The sequence below is a fragment of the Musca autumnalis genome, unplaced genomic scaffold, assembly GCF_047663935.1.
Source record: "Musca autumnalis isolate F117 unplaced genomic scaffold, ASM4766393v1 scaffold_3, whole genome shotgun sequence".
Taxonomy (NCBI): Eukaryota; Metazoa; Arthropoda; class Insecta; order Diptera; family Muscidae; genus Musca; species Musca autumnalis.
Window position 1 is genome coordinate 182,173,613 of NW_027411866.1, and position 12,445 is coordinate 182,186,057.

The 12,445-nt window shown below is 32.4% G+C and overlaps 1 protein-coding gene across 1 annotated transcript in view; it reads left to right on the forward strand.

Moving 5' to 3' along the window:
• The first annotated feature begins 1,318 nt into the window (after positions 1-1,318).
• LOC141396745 (uncharacterized) overlaps positions 1,319-12,445 on the forward strand; it is a 29,235-nt gene continuing 18,108 nt past the window's right edge. The window contains exon 1 of the mRNA XM_073972381.1: positions 1,319-2,263. Coding sequence (XP_073828482.1) covers positions 1,753-2,263 — 511 coding nt within the window. The 5' untranslated portion in view covers positions 1,319-1,752. The remainder of the gene's footprint in view (positions 2,264-12,445) is intronic.

Here is a 12,445-nt window from a genome sequence, read left to right on the forward strand (position 1 = left end):
ATATTCATATTTGCAAGAAGATTACAAATGAAAAGGGCTCCACATCGAATGTACTGTTTTACCATAAACAGCAAATTTTTTTATGAATTTATGATTATGATTATCTTATGATTATGTATTGCGAATATAGCTATGCAACTATTTTTTGCCAAAAAGATCTATTTCTCAAATCATTATTATGTTAAACTGATTCCAATAGGAAATTTACCTTGCAAAGAAAAACTGTTTTCCAATAAAGAGATATTATCAATTTTTGTGTGAAATCACTTATGGAAAAATTACTGAATGATTTGTAATCGACTAAAACCATGTTCCAAAATTCCCCAATTCCGTTTCCTATGAAATATTCTGTTTTTAGCATCAACTAAAGATGCCCACTAATGTTTTGTATTATATAAAAATAGAAAAATAAAATATTGTAAACAAACAGTAAGTGATGTGTCAAATGCGGTTAAAGAGATAACCGAGTTGATGCCAGCAGGCAGGCAGGCGTATGCCCCACTAAAGACGTACATACTACGTATGTACGTACATACATAATATGCAAATACTCATTCATTCATAAAAATTTAATTGTTATCGTGTGTCGACGTCACAAAAAACGCCTCAGTTTCCGTTTGTGTGAGCGTAATCGGAGTTTCCTACAACAACAACAAGATACATTTTTTGCCGGCCCCACAAAATATATGTCTGAGAGATAATGATGATGATTGATCTTCATTCAACTTTTGTCATCAAAAGAGTGTTGGGAGAGTTTGTTTTTTGATTATTCTCTGCTTTGGTTCGGCACACGAACTTAGCTTGTTAACAAGTTAACTGTTAGGCCAATCGTCAAGTGCACACGATAAATATCGTCAACAACACATGTCGTTGCTGCCGTTATAAACGAACTACGACAAGTCAATCTCAGAGCAAATGCGGAGTGTGAGCAAATTAATTTAAAATCGTCAACATTCATTCATGTGTGGTGTTCTCTATTATGATTTTTGCTTCCGACAGCTATGTGTGAGTGCTTGCGTGTGGGCCACATTTGAGGGTAATGAGTTAAAGCAACTAAACGATTGGCTATGAAGATGCTATGCCTTCGGCACACTCACTCACACCATGACATTGAAAGCTTACTTGTTTGGTTGTCCGGCAGCAACAGTGTAACCATGTGAGCAATGCAACAGCAACAAGTGAATGAAATAGCGTGCGCACACATACACCCTCACGTACGAGTTTTTTTGCCAACAAATTTCTCATTATCAAAGAGTTTTATAAGACAGGGTTAGTAACGATTTAGTATTAATACCAAATTGGTTGTCAAACAATAAACACTTGAAATCCTGAACAAGAAGAAGGAATATAAATCTCAGTCTAAGCAACACAAACAGAGAATTTTAATAAAATTATTCAATAAAAAATTGCATAAAGAATAGAAAAAGAAGAAGAAAAAATTTTAATATTAATTATTGACAAATCAGTATTGTTTACCCCAAGAACAACATCATCAACGTTATTGTATATAAAAACAACAAATTGTGAAATTGTTTAAAAAGAATAAAATAACGGAAAATAAAATTCAAATAAAAAAAATAAAAAAACAGTTTTAAAAAATTATAACATGACAGAGAAAATTAACTGTTAAAAAAACTATATGTTAAAACAATTGTTTAAAATTAGCAACATTAAACGCAAAGTATTAGAACAACAACAAACTATTCAAAGAAAAAAGTATTATTAATTATAAACACAACACAAACAAACAAAATGGATTTAAATGTGCCGGAAATTGCATTAAAACAGCCAAAAGCTGATCCACGTACTGTTCTCTTACGAAAACGGAATTGTCTAAATTCTCTAAAGGATACTCACATGACACAACAAGAACAAAGATCTCATTATAAAATGTCTTTAAAAAGTCGAAAAATGACACAGACACAATGTCTCGAATGTGATAGACTAATGATGCATCCTGAGAAACATCAACATCACAGTCACAGTCACCATCATCATCATCACCAGCAGCAGAAGCAACAGCAACAAATGTTCCCACATAATTCCTCTCAAATATCCAGCCTAACACAATCCCGGCCAGTATTAAGTATTTGCTCAACTCCATCTACAATAGAATCTCAAATAGCAAATACGAATGCCACCACAACTACGTCACATTCCAAAATCTTAGTTAATTTATATGAATCCTGCCATTTAACGAATATTTTCTCATTGTGTTTTCTCAATGATTGTCTACAAAATTTGTACAAATTTCAAAAAACAAGTAAGTTGATAAAATTTATGTTTTGTTTCAAAATATTTTAAAAGAATCAAATATTCCCCGGCAAAAAAAAATCATTACAAATCGATCAATGGACCCATTATTTTAACAAGGGCATGTTACTAAAAACCAGTGGTTAATTTTTTGGCCACTAAAAGTCGACAAATAAATAGTTACACTTTGGACACTAAAACTATTTATTTAACTAATTATTCATCGAATTTAGTGTCCCAGGCTCTTGTTACAATAATGGTTTAGTAGGTCGATTTGTTATGAATTGTTCTGGTGGGGTTTAAAAAAGCAATTGTTCACAATAAGTGTTGTGAGTTATTTGAGCTTTAATTAAAAGAAGTCGTGGTCATCTTCGTCTTCTGTATTAAAATAAAACTGTGATATATCAAAATTATTCAGGAGTTCTCATGTACCAATTCGGCTTTTTTGAAGTCCATGGAAGAGTGGTAACTTGTTATTTTGATTTTATAACAGCTAATGTAGATAAAAAATGTGACTTTTTAGATTTTCAATTTTAAAAAACGAATTTATATTATTTTTTTTTCTTTCTTTAGAAGGATCGAATATTGTCTTTCACACATGGCATATTTTTAACGATTTAAATGGTTATATACAGTGGTTGATGTGTGAAAAAACGCACTAAAAGACAACAAATTTGCGAGCAGATAGTAACGTTTTTTTTTTCAATTGTTAACCGACTTAAAAAATTGTCTTGTTTGAAAGCTAATATTCAATTCTTCGAAAGAAAGCAAAAATAGAAATAATCCTTTGCGAAAAAAGAATGGCATGAGCCTGCTTAAAATTGAAAATCTAAGAAACCCACTTTATTTTCGTTTTCCATGGTTCGGTATCATACTTGTATAATTATAATTATAATCGTATACTAGTATAATTATTTACAATCAATTTTTTAAAAATTCCTCAATAATTTTTTTAAATTTTTTTCCATATTCCATATTTTGAAATAGAAAATATAAAAATTAAAAATGTTTTTGGAATTGTTAAAAATTTTATTATTTTTTTCCTAATTTCTACCAGAGATTTTTTTAAATAGTACTTTAATGAGAGTCATCATCACTACAATGCATGCAACTGATCGCGGTCAATCATTACAATTACTACAGCATTTCAATGAATGAAATGATTAATGAAATTCAACTTTCTATTGTAAAGGTTTTAAAAATAGTCCTATATGAATGAAATGTTTATATACATACGTAATTATCAATGAAATTCTTCCATCTGAAAAGAGAAAAATGAGTAACGATGTTATTAAAAAGTGTCTTGAAGTTAAATTGAAATTGAATTATTTTAATTGTTTTAATTTTTCCCAATAATCTGAGAGCAAATGAAACTCTAGTCTTTAGATATTGTTTTTGAAATTTAAAAACAAAAAAATTTTTTAAAGTGGGAGGCAATTATTAAAATTATTTAGTTTCGGGAAAGGCAGAGAAGACTAGTTTCGTCCAACGCCACTTGGACTCATTAGTTCTCTTAGTTCTTTGTATTGAAACAAAGAACTGTTCCTCAATTATAGAGCTCAAGAATAAACGTAACCGATGAATTTGTTTAAATGCGAATTCAAACGAAAAAGTGAATCTTAAACAAGTAAAAAAGTGTCAGTCGGCTTTGCAGACAGATGTATACCCTCAGCCAATGTGAAGGGAAACTTTCACTTACGCACAGATGGAATGTATTTAAGGTCTCTTCTGAATTTTGTGGCCCTTTTTGGGCATTTGAACTTGACGACTAAAATGTGGATTAGGAATTAACTGCACTTAGACACAAATGCTGAACTTTTGTGGGGGAGGTACCCTTAGGGAGGACCGATATAGGCCATTTTAGAAGTTAAACTAAATTTTGACAAAATATTAGGAGATCCAAAGTTTGGACCAAATTGGTTGCCACATTCAAGTGATATCGTCCTAGCATTTTTGTGACATTTTTTCAAATATTGGGGAGAAGAACCGGAAGTTGTAGACCGGTATTGCCCCATGAAACTAAGTTTGGATATAATATGACGAAGACCAAATGGTGGACCAAATCAGTTGAACAGTTCGAGAGTTATCGTTCTCTCTGACCACCACATATGTTGACATAGGAGTTTTTTACACCTTTCGGGCTGTTTTCCCAAGAAATATGGACTCGCCCCTGAAAAAACGTTTTTCGTCAAATGGAGGTAGCGAATGCAAATCGATTCAACAAATACAACTGAATACAAGTTGTTGCAACAAAAATCAAAGCGATTCGAGAGCAGGTCCTAAACTGAACTTTTCCGAAATTTTGTGTGGGAGGTACCCGAAGGTGTGGACCGATTGAGTCCATATTGGAACTTCATCTAAGTTTGGTAGAAATATCACGATGTGCAAAGTATGGACCAAGTCGGTTATTCCCATCAAGAGTTATCGTGCGCACAAATTTTCCAAACATTTTCGAACTTTTGTTGGGGAGGTACTGGAAGGAGTGGACAGATATAACCCATCTTCGAACTTAAACTAAGTTTGGACAAAATATTGCGATAGCCAACTTTTGGAACAAATCGGTTCATCCGTTCGTGAGTTATCGTGCGCACCAGCCAGCCAGACAGACGTCCGACATTGCTAAATCGACTCCAAATTGCCTGAAAAACATTTCGTCCAAACATTCTTGGGGTCTAAAACCATTATTTCGATGAAGCGCATTTTGCCCCTATGAAAGTGTATATACCCTCGTTAGCATAAATGCTGAGGGTATAAAAATATTTATTTGTTTATTTAGTTTTCACACTTTGAAAATAGCTAAATTTCAGAATAGATTTTTTTCCACTTATTTGCAGCTTTCAGTATCGGCTAAAGTTTAAATTTTAAGCTGATAATTTCAAAAAATTTGAATTAAAAAACAAGTAGAAGGGGACTATATAATTATATGTTATTCATATAATTAATTGATATTTTTGCATCATTTATTATTGCATCAAAGAAGAGGTCAAGAGTTGGTTTTCAAGTTTGAACAAACCTCTTACTTTGTGCAAACATTTTTCACTATTAAAATGTAACTGCGACTTCTGACGTGATTATGGTTACGCTGCACACAATTAAAACTGTGGGGTCCCTGTATATACTAGGCTGCAACTATGTTATTTGACCACAAACATCAGCATTAGGGTTATAACTTTTTGACATTCTTTCACAAAAATGATTTATTGTAGTGAGAATGAATGAACTTTTGCCTACTAATGCCTAATATGACATTAATTCCATTTTATTGTAAAAAAGGTTCCGCACAAACCACTTTGAAAAAAAAAATTGAAAAAATTCTATGAAATGAAAAAAAAAAAATTCTCAAAAAATTATTTCCTGTTGCACGAGTGAATGACCTTTTGCCTTTTAATGACTAAAATAGCTTTTATTTCACATAAATATTGAAAAAGGTCCCACAAAAACCACTTTTAATTTTTAAGATTTATGAAATAATTTTATATAACACTGTGCAACACGAAAATTATTAACCATATTCTGACTACACAGTGTGATAGAACAACAAAAATGAGAAGACATGTGCCTCACCTATAACCGCGACATTTTAGATTTTTGCTATTTTTACCATTAAGGACCGTTCATAGACATTTCGCATGTTCCAGAAAGTTGTTTACTGATGCCTTTGCTACACTATTGTGGTTGATTGTTTTCTTGAATTTTGAAGGGTTTAGTATCTATGGAGCAGAAGCCGAGAAAAGAGCATAAAAATCGCAATTATTTTGCTATTTTAGCCGTTAAGATCCCTTTCTACGGAGTTCGTATATTCTAGAAAGATATTAATTGAGATCTGAGGTACATTTTTGTAGTTGGTCGTTTGCTTCAAATTTGATCGGTTTGATAACTATAAAACAAAACTTGAGAAAAAATTTTAAAGGAAATTTGACCATGGCGATTTTGACCTTGCAGATGAAGTTTGATGGGTTATATTTGTTCACAATTTTTGTTCTTTAAGACAAGAGCTACAACTTTGCCTCTGAGATAAATTCAAATTTCCTAACGGTTTGGAAGATATAGTCCTGACTAAATGACCCTTTTTTAAAGCCTCAAACCTTTTCAGGCCTATAACCGAAAGTTGATGAGATACGAAAAAACGGCGAGACACGTGCTTTCTCATTTTTGGTGTTTCATCACACTGTGGAGTCAGAATATGGTTAATAAAACATGACTCAAAAAATTACACACAGTGTAATATAAAATGATATATATGTAATAATACGACAATAAAATGGTGAGAAACCAACGGTTATGTCATTTCGGTTATGTCGTGTGCCCCTACACATTGTTTTCAATACCTGCTTACAGTGACTTCAAAAAATTTTCAAAACTTTTTGTGATTTTTTAATCGAATCACTTTATAATTAAGTTTTTATTATTTTTGTATTGTTAGTTGACCTTTGATATGATCATTCTTCAGGAGATTTTATGTAATCTTATGTAGGAACTCATCACGCTATGATACAGGGATATGAGGTTGTAAAAAAGTCATAACCCTAATCAGCATAGTTGGAATGGTCAAAAGTTCCTCGTCTAAATATAACTTACGGGGCACGAAATTTTATGCAATGTTTGGGTTTACGACAGAGGAGTAGCTTGCAATTTAACGTGATGATCAGATAATATTTAACGGGTTAAATGGAGCAGAAATTTTGAAAGTTGGTAACATTTTTAGTGTAATGGCTATGGTCGGCCCCGTCCGACCATAGTCCTCTCTTACTTGTTTTAAACATCAATATTGTCTAGTGGGGTGCCACCGTGGTGCAATGGTATGCACACCCGCCTTGCACGCTGAAGGTCGTGGGTTGGATTCCCGGCCAGTCAACATTCAACATTTTTCGACGGTGGCAAAATACCCCTCAGTAATGTTGGCGACATTTCCTGAGTATTTCAGCCTTGTAAAACTTCTCTACAAAAGTGGTGTCTTAGACACGCCGTTCGGACTCGACAATAAACAGTAGGTCCCTTATCATTGAGCCAATATGAATCGGGGTGCACTCATTGATATGAGAGAAGTCTCCCTTGTCCCGTATGGGATCTTTGTGGAACAATTATTAATTAATTATTGTCTAGTGGTTCAAAAAATCTAAGAGTAATTTTTCAAATTTGCCTGTGCGCTAGAACACATCCCAAAGATGTCATTCAATCATGGGTGCACGTGATCTGGCATGTCATCTTTTTAGCATCTTCATCGCTGAATTTTATATGAGCGTGGACCCTAAAAGATGCTATTCATTTTTGGATCCAAGGCATGTCATTTACACCAATGCTTTGATATGTAATTTTCACCAATATTTTGCCATGTCATTTCCACCAACCCTTTGCAATGACATTACCATTACGACGAGAGTTTTAACAACGTTGGTTGTGATTTCGAGTCTCCGAAAAAATCAAGCCTATTAAAAATATTTAATCTTATATACTTAGAACACAAAATTCATCTCTATTGGATCGATGGAATGGGTTCAAATGCTGATGAAAAGATCGGATCATTCACGACTTCCTTTTCATTGGTTCAAATGCTAATGAAAAGATCGTATCTTTCACGACTTCGTTTGAACCAATGCAAAAGATGGCATGAAATCACGTCATCGCAGGAACCCCTTCCTTCAAATTTTGCTGGACAAGCTGCTCTAAATATTTTAAATTTTTATACCATACAAAAATCGTCACGCACAAAATGATTTATAAAATTGGTTTGTATGAAGGTTTTTTAGCAAATCGCCTTATATGTAAGATTTGATGTAATCATTAAAAAACTCGTCAAAGAAAAATTTATCACCCTATTGTGTGAAAGCCAACAACCTAGTACAAACGCACTCGCCTTTATTAATAAATATGTGTTCGAATTGTATACTATATATCGTCACCATAAATGCCAAAGTCGTAACTAACAAAAAATAATTTTAGAGGAGAAGCAAAAAACGTTATAAAGTGGAAAACTGTTTAATGTAATATTTATCTTATGAAGGCCAGTATATGTGATATTATAAATCATATGCAATGTTATCCCATTTTCCGAAATGCCTTTTCTTGAATATGACCGTTATTTTTTAACGTAGAAACTTGAAATGTTGCAAGAGCATGTATTTTAGCCTTATGTATTAGATTCAATCAAAAAAATAACTTTGACTTTTTTTGAGATACGGCTTCGGGCATTTATGTTGACAATATAAGGTGATTCAATAAAAAACCTCATGAACGAAATGATTTAATAAAGATATTAAATGTGGTTTGTGCGGAAGGCTTTTCATTATTTAAATGGAATAAGCGGAAACTTGGTATGCCGAACTTTAGGTCTAGGAAAATAGTTTGATGTGTTCCATGATTGGCAAAACAAACTTGTTATGTCCTCTCCCTCTATAAAAAAATGTAAATTGTAATGCCAATATATACGATATTTGAAGACTTATCTCATTTTTGTTTTTATATTACAATTGATTTTTAATCAGCGGCAATTGCAACTTAGGGTCCAAAAATCGCAATCAGGAATATTAAAAAAGAAAAGAAATAGGAAGAAAAAGACTTTCTTTCGATTGGAAAATTTTGATCTGCAGTGTCATTAAATTACGTTTATACAGAGGGCGAAAAAAGTCCATACTGCAATTTTCCTTGCAGCAATTGTCAGTTTGCCGGAGAGAGAGATGGTGTTGAGAGGCAAAGGGTTACCATATGTCTCACCTCTCTCTCCATCAAACTGACAATTGCCGCTAGGAAAATCGCCTAATGTAGATATGAATTTCTTTTTATTATTGAAATGCACATTCCCAAAAATTTTGACTTTAATACAAAAAAATTATATGGCGACCGGTTAACAAACAACACGTGCCAAGTGATAGAACTTTTTTTCCATAGGCCAATTTTCACGAAATTTTTGTACAGGACACATTTTTTGCCCAATACAAGTGCTACAAAAATTTGTCAAAATCGGCTCCTCCAAAATTTTTCCTTCAATACCAAATTTTATGGCGATCGGTTAACAATAACTCGTGCCAAGTGAATGAATTTTATTTCCATAGGCTATTGGAAGTTTTCACGAAATTTTTGTGCAGGTCACAATTGTTGTTCAAAACGAGTGTTACAGGGGACGAAAAAAGTCCATACTACCATAGTCAATTTTCCTTGCAGCTATTGTCAGTTTGCCGGAGAGAGGGGGTTTTGAGAGGCAAAGGGTTACCATAGGCCTCATCTCTCTCTCCATCAAACTGACAATTGCCGCAAGGAAAATCGCCTAATGTAGATATCAATAAAGTTTTTTTATTATTGAAATGCACATCCCCAAAATGTTGCCTTTAATACAAAATTATATGGTGACCGGTTAACAAAGAACACGTGCCAAGTGATAGAACTTATTTTCCATAGGCCAATTTTCACGAAATTTTTGTACAGGACACATTTATTGTCCAATACAAGTGCTACAACCATTTGTCAAATCGGCTCCTCTAAAATTTTTCCTTTGATACGGAATTTATGGCGATCGGTTAACAATAACTCGTGCCATAGGCTGTTCGGAATTTTTACGAAATTTTCTTTGCAGAATCGGTTCAGATTTTTATGTAGCTACCAATAAGCTAATCACCCTAATAAACTTTTTTTTAATTTTTTCTTTTTTGTATATTTTGGTTTCTATATAGCTATGCATATTAAAGTCGGAGTCAATTTTCAATGACCATGTATTTTTTTTTCTTCGATTTGGCAAAGATTTCGTGAAAATCCAACATTGGCTTCATATAAAAGAAAAACTGATTTGTTTGATTTAAAATATCAGGCAATTATAATATTCTTAAGTATGTGGCTTTACCACCTCTCACACAGAATGAGTCATTAGTGTCGTATGATTTTTTGATCAATCATAATTATCTAGTATAAAAAGTGCAAAGCGATAAGTTCATATAAAAACTTATAATCTTGAAAGACGATTGTGAACTTCGTCCATTTGAAGACAGAGAGAGTATATAAACTGTTTATAGGAAATTGTCGACACACTCTTTTCACTAATTTATTTTGAATCAAAAAAGAAGGTACGAAAAATGAAGTTTGAGTGTTCTTTTTTGTTATCATTTTACATTGCCTAAGTCTAAGTAATATTATATGTTCTTTTTCAAATTATACTTCATTTTCAATTAAAACAATCCCGTTGTTGGAACAAAAAGAAAAAGTAAAATATTCCATGTTTTATGTTTCGCCTTTGTTAAATACGCCCACGCACGAATATAGATCGCCAACACTTGTAGTAATTAAAGGAAATAAAAACAAGCAATTATTGGGATACGAGATTATGTCGCTGTATACGTGTCACCTATTTCTAATCCTTTGTACAATATAGAATACACAATAATGGAACACTATTAAAACAGGTCACCAAATGCATTCAAGCGTAATAGCCTGTGAGTGGGTTTATTTATTTGCCAATTAGTGAGCAAATATAGAATAATATACGATATAAGATAGAATACAATGTTGTTCCAGCATGTGGGGATATGAATAAAATAAAAATGAACATCTCATATGAAGGGAATATTATTGGAAAGTATTAAGTTTAAATAAAGTTTAATTAAAGTAATTAAGTTTAAAAGTTGCAAACAATTTTAGATTTTTTCCATATGAATTTGTTGTTTTTTCGTTAGTTTTGTTTTTAATTTTCTCAAAAAAAAAAATACTCCAAAATATATGAATTTGTATTAAACAGTTGTTCTTAATATTATTGTTGATTTATATATTTTTTTAAGGGAAAGAGTTTAATAATTAACAAAATATAAATTATCCAGGACAGGAACATATATAAAGCGATTAAATTTCTCACGTAAATCAAACAATCAAGCTAGCTGATGAATTATGAGTAAAATTATTCTCTTAGGCTGGGACATACATACCTCAACTTTTACTTTTTCGGCCTTAACTATAAGAAGTATTTTGCTTGATTCATAAATCAAAAATTTCAAATTATCTATGATTGCACACCATCAAACATTCGTGTCGTAAACAAATTCTGACGTCTTTTCTTCCCTTGACGCCGGCTGTTCACTGGTATGACTGATATATGGTAGTAGACATGCATATTTTAAATTATGCCATCATAGTCTACACAAATTAATCACTATTTTGTATTTTTTTTATTATTGTTGTTAGTGTAAAAATATCATATGTTCATAAACAATTACGTACATTGGGATAGGTTCTTCACCGATGATGAGTGATGACATTTATTAGATAATATTCTTTCTTATCGTTTGTTAAACAATGAGTAAAAACAAAATATTAAATTATTTGACATTATCATTTTTTTGTGGTGGAGATCACCAACCATAGGCGTAGCAAAATCTATTTTTTGTTTATGTTTAACTATTAAATGCTCTGAGTTCTAAAGTTCGTTTATTTTTTATACCCCACACAACAATGTGGAATTGGTGTTATAAGTTTGTTTTTTTTTCGAACATTCATGTAACAACGCGAAATATTAGTCGTAGATAAAGCAATTTTGAGTTATGTGTCCGTCCATTAAAAATTTGAATAAAATTCCAGGCCTCAATTATGGACCAATCGCCACGAAATTTTGTATAAAGGTCTAGTTCCCACCAGAATAGAAATGACTAGTTCTTGTTTGTGATCGTGAAATATTTGGAGGGCGAACATTTTTATGCGATTTTGTGGCGGCTCCGTAGGTCGCAATGATGGTCTGATCGTCGCGAAATTTTAAGTAAGGTTTGAAGTTACAACAAAGAATATGCTTGCAATTTAACATGATGAACAGACAATATTTAGAGGGTTAGATGGACCAAAAATTTTTGTGTGAAAATTGGTAAAAATTTTAGTTAATGTCTATATCTTTTTTGCTGGAAGATATGTTCCATCCCCTTAAGTTATATGCAGAAGGGGAACTCTTGACATTTCCATTGATGCCAGTTATGTTTATGTAAGTGGTCAGATAACGTAGTTACAGTCTAGTATATACAGAGGTCTCACAGTTTTAATTGTGTGAAATGTAACCATAATCACACTAGAGGTCGCAGTTATATTTTAATACTGACAATTATTTTAAGAAGTTAGAGGTTTGGTCTAGAAAAATTCCAACAATTCTGAAAAATTATCGGATTGTATTTAGCGTTGAAATTTCGGTCCACATTTTGAATTCTGGGGGCATATTCCTACAAATTACGAACAC